Raw genomic sequence first — 26,359 nt, 5'->3', positions numbered from 1 at the left:
GGGCCTTAAGGCCGCCTAACAACACTTACAAAGAAAGAGAACAACGATTTCTAAAGAGCAATTTTACACTGCTCAAACTTAAACATTAAAACTAATAGGGTCATTGTTTTTCCCACCCCGTCATCTAGTTTCACCTCCCTTACATATGTAAAATCCTAACATGCCATTGAAATTTTTTTCCTGCACACTTTAAAGTGCATGTTCTACGCATTTTAAAGTGTGTAGCTAGCTCTTATGAAAGTAGACTGTTGAGACCTTCTAGAATGGGTCATAAGCCTAAAACATATAAAAGATGAGGGAATTATCCCTATTACAAGTTAAGGGAAAAACTTTAAAGGGCATAACTTGTAAAGAGCATAACTCCCTCATCTTTTATCCATTTTAGGCTTATTTACTCCTTTTATAATACAATCAATCACCCATCAACAACAACCTTCTTTAATCCTTTCGATCGCGTGATCTGAGAAGAAACTGAGAAAGGTTATTATGTCAAGAATGAAAGATTTATTATTCCATAAGAATTAAACAATGATATATTGTTGTCAGAAGTAACCATTGTTTTTTTAGGAATATTTTAAAAAAAATATTCTTAGAGTAACATAACATAGTCCCCGAGCCCCTACTCGTCACTTTAAATCAGTTTGTAGACTCTATAATTAGTTAAGAACTTATATTATCAATAATAATATTCAATTTTCTAATTTTATTTAATAATAAAGACACTAAGCAATATGTTGAATAGTTTAAAATATTGATAACTCTTAACAAAAATGATCAATAATTTCATTTATTAAGATTTTGTCTTGTAAAGTAGTTTCAATGTGTAATATTCCAATTATTTTACTATTATTATTTTTTGTTTTCTAGTAACATTTTATTTTGTTTAAAATTAATTCAATATTTATCACTTTTGACTGAAATAATCAATAGTATCATTCACTAATATTTGGTCATGAGTTTGAGTGTTTCCTATTTCAATTTTTTTTAAGCATTTATTTAAATAATAATATAATATTTTTCATTTTTAATTATAATAATCAATAATATCCTTAACTAATATTTTTGTTATGTAAAGTTGTTCAATGTTTATATTTATATTATTTTTTAATATTTTATTGTTCTTTAAAAGTAGTATAACATATACTACTTTTTCTTGAAATAACCAATTATTAATATCATTCATTAATATTTTTTCAGGGAAAGTAGTTTGTTAATTTCATATTTTTGTTATTTGTAGCATTTGTGTTCTCGGCCACATAGCATCCCAAGCCTCATTTACTAAAGCATAATCAATCCTCTCTAGGATAGTCCCCGGATCCGTCCTATTATTTGACCAAGTGAAGCGATCTCCTCAGAAATCCACCTCATGGAGCCCTGAATCCCTGCACATACTAGAAACCCACTGAATATGGTTAAAATCCGGGGGATTCCCTCCCTGCTTATAAGCCGGAGATAGGATATCATTAAAATCTCCTATATATAAGCATGCATCAGTGCCATTCGGCAAAAGATTTCGGACAAGAGTCCAAGTGTCATTTTTTAAACGGTCATCCGGGAAGCCATAAATACCGACCAGTGACATAGATGTCTGGTCCTCAGGATGCAAAATTTTACACAAAATATGATTCATAAATGTATTAATTACCTCCAATTTCAGTTCACTGCGCCACCATAAGCATAAATCACTGGCTCTAGATCTCCCTTGACCTGCACATTGAACTGGGAAAATGTTATAAAGACCCCCCAATCCTCTATGTCGAAGGTCCTCCGCTTCATGTAACTTTGTCTCCGAAATAAACACCACATCGGGATCTTTAGAGTGGATGAGCTGTTTAAGAGCCCGTACTGTCAGTAGGTTCCCAAGCCCACGACAGTTCCACGATAGGATCTTCATTGAGGTAGGCGGGACTGCTCATCTGCAGTCTCCGCCAATCCCAATCCAATATCAATATTATTTTTCTTCAAAGGGGGTGAAATACCCGTGCTACTTGGCCCAAGCAGTGAGGAGGAAACACTTGACCTTTTCATAGGAGTTAGGCCACCATTTTTTGTTCCTTTCCCTGATCCCTCTCAAATTACCACACCTCTTGTAGGGGTTCTCATTGCTTTTCCCCTCTGCTTTTCCTATTTCAATTTTTTTTAAGCATTTATTTAAATAATAATATAATATTTTTCATTTTTAATTATAATAATCAATAATATCCTTAACTAATATTTTTGTTATGTAAAGTTGTTCAATGTTTATATTTATATTATTTTTTAATATTTTATTGTTCTTTAAAAGTAGTATAACATATACTACTTTTTCTTGAAATAACCAATTATTAATATCATTCATTAATATTTTTTTCAGGGAAAGTAGTTTGTTAATTTCATATTTTTGTTATTTGTAGCATTTGTGTTTGTGTAAGAATAGTTTTACAGTTTTTTGATACGCAAGAATGACACTACATTTATCGCTTTTGACTGAAATAATAAATAGATTCATTCATTAATATTTTTTCATGAATAGTAGTTTTAATGTTTCATATTTTAATTAATTTTTTTTATATTTTTTCTGTTTCAGACTAATATAACGTTTGACTGAAATAATCAATAGTATCCTTTATTAATATCTTGCTATAGAAATTAATCTCAATATTCAATTTTTAAATTATTATTTTTTGTATATTTGAAGACTAATATATTGATACTGTAAATAATGATTGACTACAATTAAAGATTTTAATTTCTTAAATAAGTGAAAAAATATTGACTATAATAAATAGAAATAACTATCGAAATTTAAACCAAGGAAACTTGTATTATAAAAGGTGGAATAGAATAACCCGTTTGAAGCATGAGACCAACTACTAAGGTTATATAAATCTTTGATTTTACTTTCAGTATTTTGTTGAAAGGTTTTTACCACAACTACTTTCAAATCCCTTTCAAGATTCAATTGTAGTATAGTAAAGGGTTTTTATCGTCCTCAGGGAATTGGAAATACAACGCCGTTCTTTAGCTAAATTACTTAAGCAACGAGTTCAAGAAACGTTTGGTTGATTGTTTTGAGAAATGTTGTGGACATAAAACAGTAATAAAAACGGGTTTAAAAACAGATTGAGAAAGCTGTTGGGATTGGGGTTCACACATCAACTCTCATATATCCTATAATTCAACACATACAACCTATTCTATCCTTGATTTCATCACATCAGTTCTTATCTATCTCATTAATTTCTTACATGAGCAGATTAACGATTCACTTCTCTAATTATCGATGTCTCGCATAACTAACGAAGCAAAACGTAATGAGTTCAGATGTTAAGCGACTAATAAACCTAACCCTATGTCTAGCAATCAGGTAAATTAGATGATACAACCTAAATCTAATTCAAATATGTAGCTTTCACTCACATATCAAATCTCAAATCATGTTCTAGTTGATCAAGCTAAAACAAGCATTAAAATCAAGATCATATCATTGAAATCAAGAGATAAACTAGATTCATATGAAAGAGAACTAAGATGGATACATTTAAGTCAAGTATTACACCCAATCCCAACAAAGAGAAGTTTAGCTATCCATAGACATGGATGCTATGCTTACAAGAAGAACTAAGACGAAAGTTATGATCTGTGCCGTCCTCGGTGATGATTCCAGCTTGATGGATGGTGAATCAAAGCTCCCAAAGTTCCTCCCTTCTTCTCTCTGAAGTTTTCTCTCTCAAAAGTCCAAAATAGGTCAAAAGATCATCCCTTTCTGATCTTGGTCGAGCCTTTTATAAACAGGGCACAGTTCCGCTTAAGCTGAAAAAGGTTCCGCTTAAGCGAGGAGATTTCTTCATGTTCAGGTAAGGTCTTTCAGCTTAAGCGAGACCATTTCTCGCTTAAGCCAAATTGTCTTCCAGAACCACTGCTACTGCCCTGTAATTTGGCTTAAGCGAGGCTACATTCGGCTTAAGCGAAGATCAACATACTTGCCACTGCTACTGCCATATAATTTGGCTTAAGCGAGCCAGCATTTGGCTTAAGCGAAGATCAACATTTGTAGCCCTTTTCATTTGAAATTGTTTGGATCTCTTGACTTTTCTCCTACAATAAAACCAAAGAGCTTAAATGATAAAACTAACATATCTATGTATTTTCTATATAAAAACTATCTACTTACTACATTAACCTATTGAGGGATAATTTAGAAGATAATGTACACATCTAGAACAGAAAAGTACCCAAATTAGTAGAGAAAATCAGGTATTTTTGGTACTTATCATATTTCAGCGAAGAAAAACACATAAACGTATTGACATTGCAGCTACTGACGATGGCTAAGATTTCCTTCATACTAATTTTATTTATTGGACTTCTCTTCACAGGTATACGAACAAATTTTATATGTTCGCACTCACTTTCAATTTCATCTTATTTTCACATATTTTCTATACCAAAACATTCTCTTATTTTTCTATCGCATCGCGGATCAATTTTTTACTCATCAATCAATTGTCTCTTACGTTTATATCTTTCTTTAAGGATGGATGTTAAATTTGCTTTGAAAGAACATTTTCTCATATGATTTTTTCTTAAAAAGTCATTTTTTTTAGTACTTGAGGTCCTTTACTCGCTCCAAATTTTAGGGTGTTCTTAAAATTCCTTGTTGCTACCAAAAAAATGTATAAATCGATAATTAAACAACAATGGTGAGAAAATTGTAATTATGAAAAAATATAGAAACGCAAAAGTAACAATAAAAACATAAAAATGTATAGCACTTTGTATTTTATGTTGAACACTTCTTATCTTTTGCATTTTGTAAAATATTTCATCTATCACTTGTATTTTCTAAAGTTATTTTGCATTTTCTCAGTTGTGGCAGGGACAAGTGAAGTACAAACTTCAACATGTTCGACATCGCTAGGTCCTTGCGGAAACGAGCCAAATTGTGAAAAGATGTGTTTTTTTAAGTATATTAAGGCTCAAGGTCGTGGGTTGTGCGTTGGAGGTGTATGTGCATGTACGTATGTTTGTGGTGCCAAAATCTAAAATATTAATGTACCATCTCTTCACTTGAAAGTGATAGTATGAGTAAAAATAAATTATTTATGAATTGTCTTAACTTTTTTTTTCACAAAAAGTTAAGTTGTGTGTTTCTAACAGTCCATTGCTGATAAAACTTAAATAAAAAAAGTTTAATTGAAAAATGAAATATTGAAGTTTAATTGAAAAATGAAATATTGAAACTATTTTTAATAATAAAATATTAATGAATATGTCAATTATTTATAATTTCATTTAAAGGTTATAGACCTCTCTCACCACTTTGATCTTTTACTAAATAAAGGTGGTATTGCCCTTTTTCGCCAAACTCCTCTGTGGTGTTTTTATCTTTCCAAACAATTCGGTAATAAACAGAGTGTTAGTACACTAATTAGAAACCACCAAAATGAAATAATAATTTTTGGAAGATGATGAATAGATCTTTCTATTGAAAAAATATGATAATTAATTTTTAACTATAGTATTCAATTTTATAAATATTACTCATCCATTCCTAATTATCAGACCTCTTGAGGACAAAAACGCTTATTAAAAAAACATGTACTAAGACTAATTAATGCATTGGTTTTAATAAAAGTTATACAATATTTCATATTTACCCTTATCTATTTCATCATTGTATTAAGGCTTAATAGCTCCTTTGGTCTCTTACTTGTCATGATTTTGCACTTTTTGGTCCCCAATAAAAAAATTAGCATTTTTGGTCCTCTACATTGCTTAATCCTTTGCAAAAATGATCTCTATCTATTTGGGACTAAAGCAGCAAAAGTGTATAAATGTGAGAGACTAATTTTGCTAATTTTTTTTTTCTTATGAAGGGACCAAAAGTGAAAAATTGTATAAGTGAGGGACCAAAAGAGCCATTAAGGCTTGTATTAATTGTGCAAAACTGTGATAAGTGAGGGACCAAAAGAGCCAGTAATGAAAAGTTTCATGTTTGGTCTTGGTGGCACCTGCGGCAACACACAGATATACACAAAATATTAATATTATGGAACATGAGAGAGTTTTCACATGATGATATGATCCTCCTGATATGTTTACTGTAATTAGCACTAGTTAGCTATAGCTACTAAGGTTAAAAGGGTGAAGAAGTTACAATGGTTTTTGTCATTATTTATCATATTTGATGAGATAGATGGGAGATTAGTTAATTACCTCGAATCTTGAAGGGTCAAATGTTTGTTGGTGAGGAAAAAAATCAGCAGAGTGATGAATGCTTCTCAAGAGGGGAAGGACCTTCCATCCCTTGGGAATGAAGTAACCTTCCAACTCAACATCTTGTACAGCTTCTCTGAATGTGAATGACACTATGCTTGCACACCTCAAAGTTTCTTGGATTACCTGGTAATATTAATCTTACACTTCTGAATAAATATGCTTTATGCCTGATTTTAATGGCCTTAAAATACTTTAACACAGCAAATTGTTCATACAATTTTTTGAGAGTCTAAGCTTGCAAGAGGACATGCCAATCAGACAATCAGTCATCAAGATATGAGAGTGGAGATGTGTTTACGGATTAAGGTTATGTTTGGATATCTATTGGTCTCAGTACAAAAATGTGAATAGAGGAACTCTTCTTATGATAGGGATGAAAATATATTCACTTTACACTTAACTGGTAGATACACCCAAAGTCAGTCCAAAACCTAAAAGAATACACAAATAATGAAGAAAAAAAAATGAATTTACCCTGCCAGAGAGTGACATTTGCCTTGTATCATCCCATGTAAGTCCACGATTTTCTATAGCTAGTTTGTTTCTAATTCCTTGTTGCTCTTCCTGCAAAGACTGGTTACAGAGAAAAGAATCAAAATAAAATACCAGAGGGAAATTAAAGGATGAAAAAATAGAAGGAAGAGAGGAAGAAAGTATATATGACCGTCACAACTTGCAGGAGATTGTGATTATCATGCAAGTACTTGAGAACCCATGTCAAAACACTAGCAGTGGTATCGTGTGCAGCAAAGATCACACCAAAGATCAGCAATCTGAGAATCAGTGAGTTGATCCATTTTGTGACCTCTAGCTCTCAGATAATCTCCCAACAATCCTCCTCCACAGTCATTAATTTCCCTTCTTTCATGTATTAATCTCCTTATAGTTTCATTCAGAAGCTTCCTTGCCTTATATCACCCAACAATGAGAAGAAAAAAAAAATTAACAGTGTTGCCAAAGTAAATGTTAATTAGAAATGTGCACTTGATCAACATCTTCTGTTCCCAAATGATGTCTCAATTTCCCGTCTCAATATTGAAAAAAAAATCCACCAATTACTGAAGACATGACTGACGCAGTTACAAGCTTTGATGGTGGTTATTAATTTACATGTCAACATTTTATTTGTGTGATAAAGAATGAGACAGAGTTCCATGACATAAGATTTCAATTCATAAATAGTTAAACTTGCTTTGCCAAATGCTTCCAAAAAAATTACATAATCATAAACTTGGCATGTCTCCTAGTACCATGACAAAGACAAGTGTGTATTGCTGAAATTATGGTGCACATAAAGTAGCAATAGACAATAGAAAACCAGGGCAAGCTCTTCCAGCTGGTGTGGAGATGGAGAGGTCCCCAGAGAATCCGCATTCTCTTATGGAAAATTGCTTCCAATGTTCTCCTAACAAATGAACAGAGAGTACATAGGCACCTAACAACTGATTTCTCTTGTCCAAGGTGCCCGTTTATTTGTGAATCAACTCTGCATGTCCTCAGGGACTGTGTGTTTGCTGAAGAAATTTGGCTTCACCTGCTTCCCCCTGAATTACTTCGAGGTTTTTTCAGCTTAGGAAGAGAGAATTGGATATCCAGCAACCTTGATAATCACTGTCAGTTTGGGCTCGAGGTTCCTTGGAGCACAGTCTTTGGTGTGGCGCTGGAGGCTATCTGGAGAGCTAGGAATGAGCTCATCTTTGAGAATATTGGAAGCTCACCTAGTGCCACTTGCAGCAGAATTAAGAGCCTCATTGCAGATATCAGAACAGCCTCAGATGATGAAGTGCTTGGATCATCGCTAACCCGGGTTAGTGAGATGCTAACCTTGCGTTGGACGCCTCCCCCTGTCGCTTGGATCAAGCTGAACTCAGATGGATCCCTTGTTTCTTAACAGCAAAGTGCAGCGTGTGGTGGTATTATCAGGGACCATGAGGGCCAATTTCTCCTAGGATACTCAGTTAATTTGGGTTGCTGCTCAATTGTCCAAGCTGAGTTATGGGGAATCTTTCATGGTTTGAGGATTGCCTTAGCTAGAGGATTCTCCCAAGTCCTCATAGAATCGGATTCCAAGCCTGCTATCAATCTCCTCATAAAGGGGTGCCCTCCTTCTCACTCTAGTGCTCCTCTTATAAGGGAAATCAAAGATCTTGTGACTCATTGCTCACAGTACAATTGGAAGCATGTCTACCGTGAGGCGAACTCGTGCGCTGATGCGTTTGCAAAGAATGGCTTAGGCTTGCTTATGCCTATGAAAGTTTTTGATATCTTACCTTCTTTTTGCTATGTTCCTTTTAGGTTTGACTCTTGTAACACCCTCTATGAGAGAGGTTAGTTGGGCGCTTTAAGTCCCGAAATTAACCCCAAAAAAAAAAAATAGACAATAGAAAACAGGTAGGAAAAAGAAGAGAAAGAAATAGAAGGATTTTAAGAACCTTCATTGATTTCCAGTAGGAAGTTCCAGGAAGATATAATGGAGAGGAATTATAGCCCTTCTCCAAGCTCCTATACAGGCCTTTAATTTGCTCCATTTCAAGCTTCATAATTTGACCAAAGGCAGAGATGGCAGCTACCTCAAAAGCATACTAAAAATGCAGGGAAAAGAATCAACAGAGAGAGAAATGAAGTTTCAGAGATTCCTAATGTGGAAAATCAAATATATAAAAGTATTTGTTAGTAAAACTAATCTATCTTCATTATCTTTGGTTGTTTAAGATTCTGCACAGTCTAAGCGCTCTTTAAATGTTATGAAACTTGACTAAATACCCTTATTTAGAAAGTGAGTTATGTTAAAGAGAGAAAATGAAAGTAATTAGTTGAGTAATTCATGAAAATGCTGGTTGGTGAAAATATGAGGTGATAGATTTGAGATATAATTGAAGTAGTTGGTTGATTAAAAAATCTTACATTTCTAAAACAATAGATGTTTCGAAAAAATAGGAAAAAACTAAAACGACAAGAGATTATGAATGGAGATAGTAACAATATGTGAAAGTGTAATGTACCCTCTTCATCTCTTGTAAGGCATTGATGGTTGTGTTGACCCAAGTTGGCAGCAGTTTAAGGACAATTTTCTCAACCTCAGAGACTGATGTTTTTATAGCAGAGGGCTTAAAAGTGGCCTGAATCAGTTTCTTGAGCATGGAGTGATATTCACCCTGCTGAAAGAAAACAGCCTCTGGCCCTATCATCTTCTCTTTGCTTACTGGGTATGTTGGCCTGAACAGATGTGCTTGAGTCACAAGCACAGTCCTCATTGCCTCAGGGCTTGAAATCACCACACTAGGACACCCCAGTATTCTATATCCCCATATCTACATACAATTGACAATGACAAAACATTAAAAAACTGATTCACACACACACATATATATTATATAAGGTATAAGGGTAAATGATTCGTAAACATCCGAATAATGCAAACATCTAACAAACACCCAGAGTGAGGAAGGAAGAGAAGCGAGAAAAGTAATGTATGTGATATGAATATATATATGATGGATGTGATATAAAGAGAGATAGATAAAAAATGTAGTGTTTGCACTATTTAGGTGTCTAAGTACTGTTACTGATATATAAATTAACTATATATACACTTATCAAGTTTGCTATATCCTATAAGAGCTATATATACACCTTTTCTGTCTGTTGGAGAAGAATGTATTTGGATGTTCATTGTAGAGCTTGGAGGTCTCTCCTAGGTAAGGCCAACCCATGGAACCAGGGGGAAAACGTTTGCATTTGGATTGGAGCCATTGTTGTAGGAAAAGATACACAAACACAAGAAATGAAGAACAGAAAAGCAGTGAAGGAAGGAGGTGAGGATAGAAAGCTGGCAATGATGTGAAAAGCTGCATGGAGAAGGAAGAGTTTGGTGACAAGGTAAGAGAGGTGGCAGGGTCTCAAAATTGAAATAGTGAAAAGGTTTTGGAGTGAGAAGTGAGGACTGTGGTGGAAGGTTTTATAGTAGAAAATGTGGGGCTATAGGGGGAGAGTTTTGGGACAGGCGTCATTGGCATCAAGGTAAGACCTTGAGTCAGTCCTTTTCAAAGGACATGCCCCCATTATATTTCCCACGTTGTCCTTTTAATGTTCTATTAACATGTTACACGATATGCGAGATTTCCTCAATCAAATTCCTTCGAGTGTTGTTTCTGTTCACGATTTAAGCTTCATATACTATCTTAAACTTCAAAGCTATGTTTAGATATCTGTATCTGTTGGCACCAGAGAGTAAACACACATTAACATTCCATTTTTGGGATCCACGTTTTCAAGAGACAGCTGGCTGAATTTTGAAGAAGTGATGAAATTAGTACTTGTTTGATAGTGGTTTAAATGATTCTCTAATCACCTTACTTGCTGCCTTAAGGTACACAGATAAATTAAGTGAGCTATTTATAAGCAAGCAGGACAAAACCTCTGAAGATTTGCAAGGAAAACTAAAGTAGAAAGCTTTCCTGAAACCTAAGCACAAAGAGACAGGGGATTTAAGGCAAAATAGGTACATGCATGTTCTATACAACACGTGTACTTGCATTTTTTCAGAGAAAAATGTTTTAGTTAAGAGATAAACTCAAAAAGATATGAAAGACATATGTGTGCTGCTAAGATAAGATAAGGGGGAAGGGTAACCATGAATTAAAAGGGGCTTAAATATTGGAATTCGCCTCAAATAGCCTTGATTAATACAAAGGAATATATATATATATATATATATATATATATATATATATATATATATATATTCTAAGCATGAGACATGAAAGAAAAATTCAATTGTGTGGCCTTTAACTAATGAGTGGTTGGTTCAAGTGATATATATTTGATTTTTTGACTCTTTTGTATGAAAAAAATTCAAAAAGTTAGTACAACTAGAATGTGAATATTTCCAACTCAAATAGAAGAATACTTGTGTTAGACAGAAATTTTTTTTGCAGCCCTTGTAACTTGTAAGACCTAAGCTAACAAAAACTTTGATTTAGTTCCTTAGAATCAAGGATGTAGTTGTAACTTATCAAGTCGTTGTAGTTTAACTTGTTATAATGTGATGGATAAGTGCAAAATGTCCAAAATAAATCTCATAAAAATTTCGTCATCACATACTTCATCCGTTACAAAATGACCTCATTCTTATTACTTAAAGATAACATCCAAAAAATTGTGACTACTACAGCTTCTTAGGAAAAATTACTTCATTAAGCCACCATCGTGATAAAGGGTGTGCTCTGAATATCTACAGAGACTTATGGCTCCAATAGATATTGGCTAGTTTCAACTGCTCATGTCCTCTTCTTCATCCAATGGAGCATACCATTCTGGCCGCCGCTTAGAGTTGCTCAGCCTGTAGTTCAGAAGTAGTTCCTCATCTTGAAGAGCCCTAGTTGCTACCAAAACAACAGTATTTAGAGTAGGAACTTTTGATTCACTATTTCTTGAAACCCCAATTTTGAACCAAAACCTGCTAAAACTCTTCACATTGACCTCTGCATTTCTATATAAGATATTAGGAATGTAAACTCTCATGTTGTTTTCAGTCAATGGAAAGTCATAAGGGCAAACCATGACATTTGGAAGCATCCCTTTCGCAGGGTGATTAGCGAAGTGTGCCAAGGCTAATGGGTTTCTACACTCAAGTACATCATCGCTACTATCTACTTGGGATCCTTCCAAAGGCTTACTTAGGCTGTCTGCACCTTTCTCAGCTCCTTCCACTTCAACCTTGTTTTCTAACATATTTCTACCATTCCACAGTTCTTGCTGATCACCTCTACGACTCCAAGGTTGGGCGTCAATGACAGTTCCATCATATCTTGTTATCAAATAAGGGTTCTTCTCATCAAGATATCCAGGAATACAATGACAATGAGATGGAAAGTAGACTACACCAGGATAAAAGGCTAGCACAGCACCCACATCTGCTACCCCATCTAAAAATAGACCTTGCCCAGCATCCTTGTGAGATATTTGAGAAGGTCTCACATCAAGACTGTAGCCAATTTGATCCTTTAATTTCTGAGAAACTTCAGCTTGGCTTAATGGCCTTCGTTTAGAGGCAGCTGTGCAACAAACACATCAATAAATAAAGAGTTGAAGGTTAGAAAATTTCACAATAACATGAAAGATATGAATAAACAAATAAAGGTACAATCATTGCTACAGAACCGATTAATTTTATATACCACATTGGAACTGGATCCAAGGGAAGAGGAAATTATTTTATATAGCCAAATGACAAGTCAAAAGGAGGAAATTAAAACAAAAGTTAACTCACCAGGATATTTAGTTGGTGGGTCACACCGACCCTTAGCTGAACTAGTTCCACTATGGTGAGGCAAAGTGTTTGCTTGTAGAGATAACTCAAAGGAGTCAGTCACCATCTTTTCATTTGAACGAAGTATTTCATCCATGAACGTGCAAAAGGCTTTTACTTGAGAATGAACATTTTCTTCCACTTGCATCTTTTGATCAGCAACTGAGGCTTTACTGCCCATTTCAATAATCTCTTCTGCGTCTGCTTCATCAGCATCCTTCCCTAACCGATTGTAGCTGGATATTTAAGTCTTAGCATGAGCAAAATATGTCGAGATGTTAAAAGGGAAAAGAATCACATCCACAGCAAAATTGAAATATTAGGTATTTAAGTTATATGAACCCGCAATAGCATCTTTAGACAACAATTTATCAATGAAAACTTAAAATTGAAGATATGAAAGAGTCAAGCATTATTTGAAGGGATATCCACTAGGTCTATAAAAGGCCAACTTAATGCTATCAAGGCAGAGTCCCCCAAGGAACAGTTGTACTTTGTAGTCTAAGATAATAACACTACCTTCATATAAGAAACATATTACTAGAATCTCCCCTGGGCAATAAATGTTGTTGATTTTCTATCTCATAAGTAAGACTCGTCATTCTTTAAATATAGGGCAATAGTTTGAAGTTTTGAAATTCTGAAGAAGACCATTTAAGCTATGCCTAATTGGCTAACTAAAACGATACAGCTTGTCTTGGTAGCTCAGTTTAGAGATCTGGCTGTTAATGTCAAAGTGGTGGCCTTCTATATTGCCTATCCAGATGATGTACTTTTGAAAAACAAATATAATCATATCCAAATGCCGCTGTAAAGTATATACATAGAAGACCACAGCTGAAGATATTTCCACTCACTCTGACTCTATCTGAGCCTCCTGAACCATTTTTAATCCAATAAGCTTCTAGCCGAACTGAATGTTGACAGACCCATTGGACTGGCTAGAGCACCTCTGTTTGTTATTAATATGCAATATAAAGTCTGGTTTTTGTATTGAACAATTCTCTCTCTATCATTCCCTTTTCCTTCTGATTCCCAAATATGCAAATATAAAGTCAGTCTTTTGCATCGAACCATTCTATCTCTCTCTTTCTTTTCCATCTAATTCCCAAAATATCAACAAAACTCAAAACTAACCCCAGTGAGATAAGAGAAGGAAATTTTAAGTTTGAGTTTACCAAAATATTGGCTAATATGTGAAACAAAGCACAGACAGCAAATTATCCTCTAATATGGCAGAAGTTAGAAAGATAAGAAGTGCGAAAAACAAAAAAGAGAAAACTTAACAGCATTTCATGATTCACAAAAAAAAAACGAAAATTCATAATTAATCCACCCTTACAGTTAGTTATCAAACACTGATAACAGAAAAACACTTACCTTGTATAAAAGAACAAACGATTGATATCAGCATCAAATTGTAGATGTTTCGGGTCCCTAGCAAAAGTAGGACTTTTTGCAAGTGTTTTCACAGCCTGAAAACAAAGTTCAGACCAAGATTGTTATGAAAAATCTCACAGGATGCAAAGCAGTAAAAACTATATTTTAGCATAGCATAAAACTATAGAGAATTGGTAAAGCACAACATTTTTAAGAACTACCACTGTAATCTACACAAGAATAAGCTATCAAACTTCCACGATAGAAGCGCACAGAAAGTCATCTAGCACAATAGATTCTGCTGTACTGCGTGAACAAAATGTATTGCCCTCTGAGTGATCTTTAGTCACTCCTTCTAGAGAAGAGACCACATGTCATTTATCACAAGTAGGATTGACACATTCTTATAAATATGGATCATAACAATTTCATGTTTGGATAAAAATTGAAAGTACTTTCTCTTTGAATGTCACAAGTTCCAAAGCATGAAAAGCCAATGCAACAAAATATAGGATTGATGTTGAAAGTAATTTCTGATAATTTTCCATTGAACTTGAGGGGGTCCCAAGAACACCAACATATTTGAGCATATTCACAGCAAAAAGAACTTATTTTTCATATACAAGGGAGTGCACGTTTGGTTTGGCCTCAGAGCCAACGCTAACGCCATTTCACGTATCTCAAGACACCAACGGAAAAGCTAGATTTTGTCATGTTGAGTTTAATGTGGATCAAAGAAGCAAAATTTTGACATGTTGGCTTCAACATTGATTCACATTGAGTTCAACAGAAATCCAAACACACACTAAGGGGCTCCGACCCTTTCCTAGACCTCGACATAGTAGGAGTTCTAGAGCACCAAGTTGTTCTTTTTATATACCATAAGATAAGGAGATACCTCTTGAAATTTCTGAAATAAAAAAGCCATTGGTGACTAGTTGACAACGAAGCTGCTATTGACAACCGAACATGCTTTTCATGCACAATAAGTTGTAGATACTGGAAATGTGCTGCCAGAGAAAAAGAGTGGCTTAATCAATACAACAAAGTCAGAAAGTAGCAAGTTAGAGTTAGAAAGTTTGTGACTTGGACAGAAAATTAAACTGGGGTATATAAATCAAAGTAGAGTGAGAGAAAGATCAAGTGAAGTAGTACAAGAACAAAACAAAAAAACAGTTTACTTAAACTATGCAATGCCACAGCAGCATTTCTACAAACACCTTGTAGGCAACCTATCAACATTACATTACCTCGTTTGCTGGTAATGCTAATTTGATCAAATTTGACTGCTTTTCCTGTGCATTACTGGAATTGTTGATCCAAATTCAACAGCACAAATCATCAATGTTGCAGACCGGACCTACCCACCCTTCTTAGTCTCAGCTCAAAGTGTTTAACTTCAAAGCTTTCACAGTGCCAACAAGCTTCGCATATGCTTCTATTCCATGCTCTGTTTTTTTTTTTGTCAACAATGCATTTTTTTTTGTTCAAACAATGCAATGCTTATTTGTAGATCTTGAATAGCAGGCCCATTGGGCTTAGCAATCAAACTTCTCACGTTCGACCAAAAACAAAAGAATAAATGTATACAATATATAGAAAGAAAAAAAATGCACAATTTAAATAGTATATGTTAAAAAACAAATAAATAAAGTTGTGAACGTAAAAAAAATCATTAGTGAGTCTCCTACCGCTAAGTGCGCTGATAGTAGAGCAGAAGACTAGTCATTATAGCTCCATTGTCTTCCTTTTGTCGTACTAATCACCGTCGTCATATTCAATTACGTTTAAACCAGTTTCACACAAATCTGCACATCTCTCTTGTTTTCTTTTTTCTTTTCTTTTTGGACAATACACATCTCTTGTTTTTTACTCTTTGAGTTGGCACATGGATAGTAAAATTATTTTCATATGTTCGAACCAATAGCCCAATTATTTGTACTCTCCTCACATGGATCATTATTAATTCATTATCATTGCTTGGTTTGCCCTCTTGCCCATTATTGAGGACAATGAAGCTCTTCTGTTGGACGGTATATATTGGTAGTTAGCTAATAGTTTTTTAATAATGAAAAAATCAATGTTAAAAATGAGAAAGTAGGCATAGAAATGGAGAAAATGTTCCCGGGTGAAGAAATGGAGCAACACACTTTATTGGTAAAGGATAACCTTAATTATTACAAAGCTTCAAGTTTGTCAACCTTGATATAATTAATGGATATCCATCATTTTTCAAATTATCTAGAAGCGAGAAGATGGGAGGGAATGAGAAGAGAGGAAATGGGTGAAGAGAGAAAGGGATTGTTGTGGTGCAAACACTGGAACTTGGTGGCCAGCACCTCTAATGGTTGCAAATGTGAGACCACCCTCATAAACTTCCACCCACCCTGCCACTTGATGCTTGTGAAACCAAGCTCTCCACTCTTTCTTGACTTTCAAACCCATCTTGTTTATGCTGTACCTTGTTGATGTCACTGGAACTCTACCATCTGTGTCCCCACTGCATGTATCAGACATATAAATGAGATCAAAATCTTCTCGGATGGAAATCCTGTAACCCCAAATTGTGTTTTATTTGTGTGTCTCACTAATAAAAATGTGTCATATCAATATAAAGAATGTCTTTTTAACTTATGTGCTAAATTTTGATTAGTGAGACAGGAAAATGTGATTGAAGTCATTCTAAACCGTGGACTGTACAAGGGCCTAGACCTCCTCATCATGCAGCTCCAAAACCGCAAGCCAAAGCTCACGAAAAGTGGAGAAATATGCCATGTGGACAGCAAGTTGAGAAGCAAACCATACATGCTTCGCTGCTGGACAATGGATGAATAGATGGTCCTCATTCTCCCTCTCCGTCGCGCAAAAAGGGCATCCTGGATCCACATCAACTCGACGGCTAAACAACCTCTCTTTCAAGGGTAAGTAACCTTGGATAGCCCTCCAACGTGTCTCCTTGCATCGTGGGAGAGCTCGGGATGACCAGAAAAAATTCCAAAACTTGGCCTCTAACGTGACAGCCGTGGAAGATGAAGCTTCAGCCATGGACAGAAGGTTTCTCATGTTCTTGTATCCTTCCTTGCATGTGTAATGACCATTGGTAGTGCTAGGCCAATGGAACTCATCCGGGCCACCATGCACCCCTAAAGGGATTGATAATATACGAGCTGCAGTGCTAGGATTAAAGACAAGCTCAATCAAATCTGTCCTCCACCTGTGCAAAGCATGATCAATAAGCATAGAGACATGTGTTAAGTGAAATTCATCAACAAGATCCTGGTTATAAATAAGGGGTGCACCCCCTGGTACCCAATTATCATTCCATGTATGAACTGTGAACCATCACCAATCTTCCAAAGCCCCCCTCGTTCAAAAACCCAGCTTGTTTTTAAAATACTAGTCCATGTATAGCTTGGACGGTACCCTTTTTTTGCATCTCGCAATGAACTTCTAGGAAAGTAGACACCTTTAAAAATCCGAGCCACCAAGCTTTCAGGGCGGGTGTAGATACGCCACCAATTCTTCCCTACTAAGGCCATGTTAAAAGACTTAAAGTCTCGGAACCCCATTCCTCCTTCCACCTTGCTCTTACATAAATTCTCCCATTTTGTCCAATGGAGACCACGACAAGTTGAATCACCACCCCAATAAAATCTCGAAATCATATGATCAATATCTGCACACAAACCATCAGGTAAAATAAAACATGACATAACATAAGAAGGTATGGCTTGAACCACAGATTTTATAAGAACCTCCCTTCTTGCCCTCGAAAGAAATTTCTCTTTCCAGCCTTTAAGCTTTTTCCAGACTCGTTCTTTGACAAAATTGAAATTTTGGGTTTTTGACTTACCTACGATAGTCGGTAAACCCAAATATCGATCATAGCTTCCAACCGCCTTTACTTGCAAAAGTTGCTTAATTTCATTGAATCGATTATCATGCACATTTCGGCTCGCAGAAAGCATTGATTTGTCAAAATTAATCTGCTGTCCAGAAGCACGCTCAAAAGCACCAAGAATGTTCTTTATGCATTGGGCCTCTTCCATAGTTGCTCGTGCAAACAAAACACTGTCATCTGCAAAAAGCAAGTGAGATATCATAGGCGCATGCCGACTAATTTTTTATTCCACTAATGTCAGATGCAGCCATGGATTTCTCAATCATAGCTGAAAAAACCTCACCACAAAGTATAAACAAATATGGGGACAATGGGTCACCTTGTCTGAGTCCTCTTTTAGGGAAAAACTTTTCCTGCGGATTACCATTTAGCATAATAGAGAAAGACACAGATGTGACACAATTCATGATGAGTCTTACCCAGTTCACAGGGAAACCCATCTGTAGTAAAACCGATTCAAGGAAAAACCATTCGATCCGGTCATACGCTTTGGACATGTCCAATTTTAGCGCCATAATGCCATTCCGGCCTGAGATTCTTTTTTTCATATAGTGAAAACATTCGTATGCAATCAGCACATTGTCAGTAATCAAACACCCTGGTACAAATGCGCTCTGGTTTTCACAAATAAGATCTGGTAAAATCACTTTAAGCCTATTCGCTATCGTCTTAGTGACAATTTTAAAAATAACATTACACAAACTTATTGGCCTAAAATGTGTTGCATGCTCAGACTTTTTTATCTTTGGGATTAGGACCAATAAAGTGTGATTTATCATACCTGGAGAATCTGCAAGCAGAAAGCAGCTACCTCATCTCCAATCACATGCCAAAATTTCTGATAGAAAAGAGCAGGAAGGCCATCCGCTCCTGGGGCCTTCGTCGGATGCATCTGGAAAAGTGCTTCTTCCACCTCCTCTTTCGAGAAAGGCTCCGCCAGGATCCCCAAGTGAGAAGGAGTAACACGACCTGCAACAAGAGAAGTGGTCTCCCCAATCCCCGAAGGGTGTGAGGTTTTCAAAAAGTGTAGTAAAATAGTCCATTAGGACACTCGAAATATCTCTATCATCCTCAAATTCTCTACCTCGATCATCCTTGATGAGCTCTATCATATTCCTTTTCTTCCCCTGGGAAGCTTTCTGATGAAAAAACCTCGAGTTCCGGTCCCCATGCTTAAGCCAGGACGCTCTAGATCGCTGTCCCCACCACACCTCCTCCTGTTCCAGGAGCGAGTCCAACTCTTTCCCTACCTCCACTGTTGCCAGTCTAACCTACTCAGTTTGTGTTTTCTGTTGTAACTCTTGAAGCAGGTCCCTCTGAGCCTTGATTCTCTTTGGAAGATCCCCAAACTTTGTTCTTCCCCAACCATCAAGTGCATTCCCCACCCCTGTTAATTTGGTCAGTACATGATCCCCCATTCCCCCCCATTACACCATGTCTCAGTCACCACCTCTGCACACTCCTCACCCTCTAAGCCACATCTCCTCAAAACGAAACATGTGGGTCCTCTTCAGCTCTCTTCTACCCCTTCTTGCTCCACATGTCAAAAGGATAGGGCTATGGTCAGACTGGTGTCTCTCAAAATGCGTCACAGCGGTTCTCGGCCACATAGCATCCCAAGCCTCATTTACTAAAGCATAATCAATCCTCTCTAGGATAGTCCCCGGATCCGTCCTATTATTTGACCAAGTGAAGCGATCTCCTCAGAAATCCACCTCATGGAGCCCTGAATCCCTGCACATACTAGAAACCCATTGAATATGGTTAAAATCCGGGGGATTCCCTCCCTGCTTATAAGCCGGAGATAGGATATCATTAAAATCTCCTATATATAAGCATGCATCAGTGCCATTCGGCAAAAGATTTCGGACAAGAGTCCAAGTGTCATTTTTTAAACGGTCATCCGGGAAGCCATAAATACCGACCAGTGACATAGATGTCTGGTCCTCAGGATGCAAAATTTTACACAAAATATGATTCATAAATGCATTAATTACCTCCAATTTCAGTTCACTGCGCCACCATAAGCATAAATCACTGGCTCTAGATCTCCCTTGACCTGCACATTGAACTGGGAAAATGTTATAAAGACCCCCCAATCCTCTATGTCGAAGGTCCTCCGCTTCATGTAACTTTGTCTCCGAAATAAACACCACATCGGGATCTTTAGAGTGGATGAGCTGTTTAAGAGCCCGTACTGTCAGTAGGTTCCCAAGCCCACGACAGTTCCACGATAGGATCTTCATTGAGGTAGGCGGGACTGCTCATCTGCAGTCTCCGCCAATCCCAATCCAATATCAATATTCTTTTTCTTCAAAGGGGGTGAAATACCCGTGCTACTTGGCCCAAGCAGTGAGGAGGAAACACTTGACCTTTTCATAGGAGTTAGGCCACCATTTTTTGTTCCTTTCCCTGATCCCTCTCGAATTACCACACCTCTTGTAGGGGTTCTCATTGCTTTTCCCCTCTGCTTTTCCTATTTCAATTTTTTTTAAGCATTTATTTAAATAATAATATAATATTTTTCATTTTTAATTATAATAATCAATAATATCCTTAACTAATATTTTTGTTATGTAAAGTTGTTCAATGTTTATATTTATATTATTTTTTAATATTTTATTGTTCTTTAAAAGTAGTATAACATATACTACTTTTTCTTGAAATAACCAATTATTAATATCATTCATTATTATTTTTTCAGGGAAAGTTGTTTGTTAATTTCATATTTTTGTTATTTGTAGCATTTGTGTTTGTGTAAGAATAGTTTTACAGTTTTTTGATACGCAAGAATGACACTACATTTATCGCTTTTGACTGAAATAATAAATAGATTCATTCATTAATATTTTTTCATGAATAGTAGTTTTAATGTTTCATATTTTAATTAATTTTTTTATATTTTTTCTGTTTCAGACTAATATAACGTTTGACTGAAATAATCAATAGTATCCTTTATTAATATCTTGCTATAGAAATTAATCTCAATATTCAATTTTTAAATTATTATTTTTTGTATATTTGAAGACTAATATATTGATACTGTAAATAATGATTGACTACAATTAAAGATTTTAATTTCTTAAATAAGTGAAAAAATATTGACTATAATAAATAGAAATAACTATCGAAATTCAAACCAAGGAAACTTGTATTATAAAAGGTGGAATAGAATAACCCGTTTGAAGCATGAGACCAACTACTAAGGTTATATAAATCTTTGATTTTACTTTCAGTATTTTGTTGAAAGGTTTTTACCACAACTACTTTCAAATCCCTTTCAAGATTCAATTGTAGTATAGTAAAGGGTTTTTATCGTCCTCAGGGAATTGGAAATACAACGCCGTTCTTTAGCTAAATTACTTAAGCAACGAGTTCAAGAAACGTTTGGTTGATTGTTTTGAGAAATGTTGTGGACATAAAACAGTAATAAAAACGGGTTTAAAAACAGATTGAGAAAGCTGTTGGGATTGGGGTTCACACATCAACTCTCATATATCCTATAATTCAACACATACAACCTATTCTATCCTTGATTTCATCACATCAGTTCTTATCTATCTCATTAATTTCTTACATGAGCAGATTAACGATTCACTTCTCTAATTATCGATGTCTCGCATAACTAACGAAGCAAAACGTAATGAGTTCAGATGTTAAGCGACTAATAAACCTAACCCTATGTCTAGCAATCAGGTAAATTAGATGATACAACCTAAATCTAATTCAAATATGTAGCTTTCACTCACATATCAAATCTCAAATCATGTTCTAGTTGATCAAGCTAAAACAAGCATTAAAATCAAGATCATATCATTGAAATCAAGAGATAAACTAGATTCATATGAAAAAGAACTAAGATGGATACATTTAAGTCAAGTATTACACCCAATCCCAACAAAGAGAAGTTTAGCTATCCATAGACATGGATGCTATGCTTACAAGAAGAACTAAGACGAAAGTTATGATCCGTGCCGTCCTCGGTGATGATTCCAGCTTGATGGATGGTGAATCAAAGCTCCCAAAGTTCCTCCCTTCTTCTCTCTGAAGTTTTCTCTCTCAAAAGTCCAAAATAGGTCAAAAGATCATCCCTTTCTGATCTTGGTCGAGCCTTTTATAAACAGGGCACAGTTCCGCTTAAGCTGAAAAAGGTTCCGCTTAAGCGAGGAGATTTCTTCATGTTCAGGTAAGGTCTTTCAGCTTAAGCGAGACCATTTCTCGCTTAAGCCAAATTGTCTTCCAGAACCACTGCTACTGCCCTGTAATTTGGCTTAAGCGAGGCTACATTCGGCTTAAGCGAAGATCAACATACTTGCCACTGCTACTGCCATATAATTTGGCTTAAGCGAGCCAGCATTTGGCTTAAGCGAAGATCAACATTTGTAGCCCTTTTCATTTGAAATTGTTTGGATCTCTTGACTTTTCTCCTACAATAAAACCAAAGAGCTTAAATGATAAAACTAACATATCTATGTATTTTCTATATAAAAACTATCTACTTACTACATTAACCTATTGAGGGATAATTTAGAAGATAATGTACACATCTAGAACAGAAAAGTACCCAAATTAGTAGAGAAAATCAGGTATTTTTGGTACTTATCATATTTCAGCGAAGAAAAACACATAAACGTATTGACATTGCAGCTACTGACGATGGCTAAGATTTCCTTCATACTAATTTTATTTATTGGACTTCTCTTCACAGGTATACGAACAAATTTTATATGTTCGCACTCACTTTCAATTTCATCTTATTTTCACATATTTTCTATACCAAAACATTCTCTTATTTTTCTATCGCATCGCGGATCAATTTTTTACTCATCAATCAATTGTCTCTTACGTTTATATCTTTCTTTAAGGATGGATGTTAAATTTGCTTTGAAAGAACATTTTCTCATATGATTTTTTCTTAAAAAGTCATTTTTTTTAGTACTTGAGGTCCTTTACTCGCTCCAAATTTTAGGGTGTTCTTAAAATTCCTTGTTGCTACCAAAAAAATGTATAAATCGATAATTAAACAACAATGGTGAGAAAATTGTAATTATGAAAAAATATAGAAACGCAAAAGTAACAATAAAAACATAAAAATGTATAGCACTTTGTATTTTATGTTGAACACTTCTTATCTTTTGCATTTTGTAAAATATTTCATCTATCACTTGTATTTTCTAAAGTTATTTTGCATTTTCTCAGTTGTGGCAGGGACAAGTGAAGTACAAACTTCAACATGTTCGACATCGCTAGGTCCTTGCGGAAACGAGCCAAATTGTGAAAAGATGTGTTTTTTTAAGTATATTAAGGCTCAAGGTCGTGGGTTGTGCGTTGGAGGTGTATGTGCATGTACGTATGTTTGTGGTGCCAAAATCTAAAATATTAATGTACCATCTCTTCACTTGAAAGTGATAGTATGAGTAAAAATAAATTATTTATGAATTGTCTTAACTTTTTTTTTCACAAAAAGTTAAGTTGTGTGTTTCTAACAGTCCATTGCTGATAAAACTTAAATAAAAAAAGTTTAATTGAAAAATGAAATATTGAAGTTTAATTGAAAAATGAAATATTGAAACTATTTTTAATAATAAAATATTAATGAATATGTCAATTATTTATAATTTCATTTAAAGGTTATAGACCTCTCTCACCACTTTGATCTTTTACTAAATAAAGGTGGTATTGCCCTTTTTCGCCAAACTCCTCTGTGGTGTTTTTATCTTTCCAAACAATTCGGTAATAAACAGAGTGTTAGTACACTAATTAGAAACCACCAAAATGAAATAATAATTTTTGGAAGATGATGAATAGATCTTTCTATTGAAAAAATATGATAATTAATTTTTAACTATAGTATTCAATTTTATAAATATTACTCATCCATTCCTAATTATCAGACCTCTTGAGGACAAAAACGCTTATTAAAAAAACATGTACTAAGACTAATTAATGCATTGGTTTTAATAAAAGTTATACAATATTTCATATTTACCCTTATCTATTTCATCATTGTATTAAGGCTTAATAGCTCCTTTGGTCTCTTACTTGTCATGATTTTGCACTTTTTGGTCCCCAATAAAAAAATTAGCATTTTTGGTCCTCTACATTGCTTAATCCTTTGCAAAAATGATCTCTATCTATTTGGGACTAAAGCAGCAAAAGTGTATAAATGTGAGAGACTAATTTTGCTAATTTTTTTTTTCTTATGAAGGGACCAAAAGTGAAAAATTGTATAAGTGAGGGACCAAAAGAGTCATTAAGGCTTGTATTAATTGTGCAAAACTGTGATAAGTGAGGGACCAAAAGAGCCAGTAATGAAAAGTTTCATGTTTGGTCTTGGTGGCACCTGCGGCAACACACAGATATACACAAAATATTAATATTATGGAACATGAGAGAGTTTTCACATGATGATATGATCCTCCTGATATGTTTACTGTAATTAGCACTAGTTAGCTATAGCTACTAAGGTTAAAAGGGTGAAGAAGTTACAATGGTTTTTGTCATTATTTATCATATTTGATGAGATAGATGGGAGATTAGTTAATTACCTCGAATCTTGAAGGGTCAAATGTTTGTTGGTGAGGAAAAAAATCAGCAGAGTGATGAATGCTTCTCAAGAGGGGAAGGACCTTCCATCCCTTGGGAATGAAGTAACCTTCCAACTCAACATCTTGTACAGCTTCTCTGAATGTGAATGACACTATGCTTGCACACCTCAAAGTTTCTTGGATTACCTGGTAATATTAATCTTACACTTCTGAATAAATATGCTTTATGCCTGATTTTAATGGCCTTAAAATACTTTAACACAGCAAATTGTTCATACAATTTTTTGAGAGTCTAAGCTTGCAAGAGGACATGCCAATCAGACAATCAGTCATCAAGATATGAGAGTGGAGATGTGTTTACGGATTAAGGTTATGTTTGGATATCTATTGGTCTCAGTACAAAAATGTGAATAGAGGAACTCTTCTTATGATAGGGATGAAAATATATTCACTTTACACTTAACTGGTAGATACACCCAAAGTCAGTCCAAAACCTAAAAGAATACACAAATAATGAAGAAAAAAAAATGAATTTACCCTGCCAGAGAGTGACATTTGCCTTGTATCATCCCATGTAAGTCCACGATTTTCTATAGCTAGTTTGTTTCTAATTCCTTGTTGCTCTTCCTGCAAAGACTGATTACAGAGAAAAGAATCAAAATAAAATACCAGAGGGAAATTAAAGGATGAAAAAATAGAAGGAAGAGAGGAAGAAAGTATATATGACCGTCACAACTTGCAGGAGATTGTGATTATCATGCAAGTACTTGAGAACCCATGTCAAAACACTAGCAGTGGTATCGTGTGCAGCAAAGATCACACCAAAGATCAGCAATCTGAGAATCAGTGAGTTGATCCATTTTGTGACCTCTAGCTCTCAGATAATCTCCCAACAATCCTCCTCCACAGTCATTAATTTCCCTTCTTTCATGTATTAATCTCCTTATAGTTTCATTCAGAAGCTTCCTTGCCTTATATCACCCAACAATGAGAAGAAAAAAAAAATTAACAGTGTTGCCAAAGTAAATGTTAATTAGAAATGTGCACTTGATCAACATCTTCTGTTCCCAAATGATGTCTCAATTTCCCGTCTCAATATTGAAAAAAAAATCCACCAATTACTGAAGACATGACTGACGCAGTTACAAGCTTTGATGGTGGTTATTAATTTACATGTCAACATTTTATTTGTGTGATAAAGAATGAGACAGAGTTCCATGACATAAGATTTCAATTCATAAATAGTTAAACTTGCTTTGCCAAATGCTTCCAAAAAAATTACATAATCATAAACTTGGCATGTCTCCTAGTACCATGACAAAGACAAGTGTGTATTGCTGAAATTATGGTGCACATAAAGTAGCAATAGACAATAGAAAACCAGGGCAAGCTCTTCCAGCTGGTGTGGAGATGGAGAGGTCCCCAGAGAATCCGCATTCTCTTATGGAAAATTGCTTCCAATGTTCTCCTAACAAATGAACAGAGAGTACATAGGCACCTAACAACTGATTTCTCTTGTCCAAGGTGCCCGTTTATTTGTGAATCAACTCTGCATGTCCTCAGGGACTGTGTGTTTGCTGAAGAAATTTGGCTTCACCTGCTTCCCCCTGAATTACTTCGAGGTTTTTTCAGCTTAGGAAGAGAGAATTGGATATCCAGCAACCTTGATAATCACTGTCAGTTTGGGCTCGAGGTTCCTTGGAGCACAGTCTTTGGTGTGGCGCTGGAGGCTATCTGGAGAGCTAGGAATGAGCTCATCTTTGAGAATATTGGAAGCTCACCTAGTGCCACTTGCAGCAGAATTAAGAGCCTCATTGCAGATATCAGAACAGCCTCAGATGATGAAGTGCTTGGATCATCGCTAACCCGGGTTAGTGAGATGCTAACCTTGCGTTGGACGCCTCCCCCTGTCGCTTGGATCAAGCTGAACTCAGATGGATCCCTTGTTTCTCAACAGCA

At 35.4% G+C, this 26,359-nt stretch overlaps 4 protein-coding genes across 7 annotated transcripts; all 4 read right to left on the bottom strand.

The window, feature by feature from the left end:
- Positions 1-3,228: 3,228 nt before the first annotated feature.
- Positions 3,229-10,294, bottom strand: LOC130747693 (abscisic acid 8'-hydroxylase 2-like). The gene is given in 9 exon segments (XM_057600704.1): positions 3,229-4,077; positions 6,199-6,384; positions 6,736-6,825; positions 6,926-7,025; positions 7,027-7,169; positions 8,694-8,843; positions 9,264-9,559; positions 9,562-9,572; positions 9,895-10,294. Coding segments are annotated over 9 exon segments (1,251 nt in total). The 5' UTR covers positions 10,116-10,294; the 3' UTR covers positions 3,229-4,023.
- Positions 10,295-11,324: 1,030 nt separating this feature from the next.
- LOC130747691 (uncharacterized) lies at positions 11,325-15,427 on the bottom strand. 4 transcript variants are annotated; one of them, XM_057600700.1, is made up of 5 exons: positions 15,202-15,427; positions 14,850-14,961; positions 13,952-14,046; positions 12,533-12,807; positions 11,325-12,317 (listed from the first exon to the last, which is right to left on the bottom strand). In XM_057600700.1, the coding sequence occupies exons 2-5, from the start codon at positions 14,877-14,879 to the stop codon at positions 11,533-11,535; spliced, it is 1,185 nt and encodes a 394-aa protein (XP_057456683.1). In that variant the 5' UTR covers positions 14,880-14,961; positions 15,202-15,427; the 3' UTR covers positions 11,325-11,532. The 4 variants fall into 4 exon arrangements, with proteins under 4 accessions (XP_057456683.1, XP_057456684.1, XP_057456685.1 ...); XM_057600701.1 differs by having other exon boundaries at positions 14,850-14,950; XM_057600702.1 differs by lacking the exon at positions 15,202-15,427 and having other exon boundaries at positions 12,533-12,793; positions 14,850-14,950.
- Positions 15,428-16,657: 1,230 nt separating this feature from the next.
- On the bottom strand, positions 16,658-20,098 carry LOC130745070 (uncharacterized). Its single transcript, XM_057597215.1, has 7 exons — positions 19,850-20,098; positions 18,937-19,123; positions 18,634-18,821; positions 18,136-18,205; positions 17,805-18,029; positions 17,261-17,627; positions 16,658-17,165 (listed from the first exon to the last, which is right to left on the bottom strand). The coding sequence occupies exons 1-7, from the start codon at positions 20,096-20,098 to the stop codon at positions 16,658-16,660; spliced, it is 1,794 nt and encodes a 597-aa protein (XP_057453198.1).
- Positions 20,099-21,726: 1,628 nt separating this feature from the next.
- On the bottom strand, positions 21,727-25,179 carry LOC130745069 (abscisic acid 8'-hydroxylase 2-like). The gene is made up of 4 exons (XM_057597214.1): positions 25,168-25,179; positions 24,938-25,036; positions 24,401-24,586; positions 21,727-22,279 (listed from the first exon to the last, which is right to left on the bottom strand). Exons 1-4 carry the CDS (start codon positions 25,177-25,179, stop codon positions 22,226-22,228), a joined length of 351 nt encoding a protein of 116 aa, XP_057453197.1. The 3' UTR covers positions 21,727-22,225.
- Between the last annotated feature and the right edge of the window lie 1,180 nt (positions 25,180-26,359).

This window comes from Lotus japonicus, chromosome 3, assembly GCF_012489685.1.
Source record: "Lotus japonicus ecotype B-129 chromosome 3, LjGifu_v1.2".
In the NCBI taxonomy this organism is placed as follows: Eukaryota; Viridiplantae; Streptophyta; class Magnoliopsida; order Fabales; family Fabaceae; genus Lotus; species Lotus japonicus.
Note: the sequence above shows the minus strand (reverse complement) of the source record. Positions and strands in the feature narration are given on the sequence as shown.

Bases quoted from the DNA above. Each gene is read 5' to 3' on its own strand.
- LOC130747691 (XM_057600700.1), bottom strand. From the start codon at position 14,879: ATGGCTTTTTTATTTCAGAAATTTCAAGAG. The intron at 14,047-14,849 runs GTATCTCCTTAT...CTTTGTTTTCAG, and splicing joins TATTTCAGAAATTTCAAGAG to GCTGTGAAAACACTTGCAAA. The intron at 12,318-12,532 runs GTGAGTTAACTT...TTTGTTGCACAG, and splicing joins CCCACCAACTAAATATCCTG to CTGCCTCTAAACGAAGGCCA.
- LOC130745069 (XM_057597214.1), bottom strand. The intron at 24,587-24,937 runs GTAAATTCATTT...TAATATTACCAG, and splicing joins AAATGTCACTCTCTGGCAGG to GTAATCCAAGAAACTTTGAG. The intron at 22,280-24,400 runs GTAATTAACTAA...GTTTTATTGTAG, and splicing joins TTGACCCTTCAAGATTCGAG to GAGAAAAGTCAAGAGATCCA.
- LOC130745070 (XM_057597215.1), bottom strand. From the start codon at position 20,098: ATGAAGATCCTATCGTGGAACTGTCGTGGGCTTGGGAACCTACTGACA. The intron at 19,124-19,849 runs GTAATTAATGCA...CAAACTGAGTAG, and splicing joins GCAGTGAACTGAAATTGGAG to GTTAGACTGGCAACAGTGGA. The intron at 17,166-17,260 runs GTACCAGGGGGT...TGCTTTGCACAG, and splicing joins ATACATGGAATGATAATTGG to GTGGAGGACAGATTTGATTG.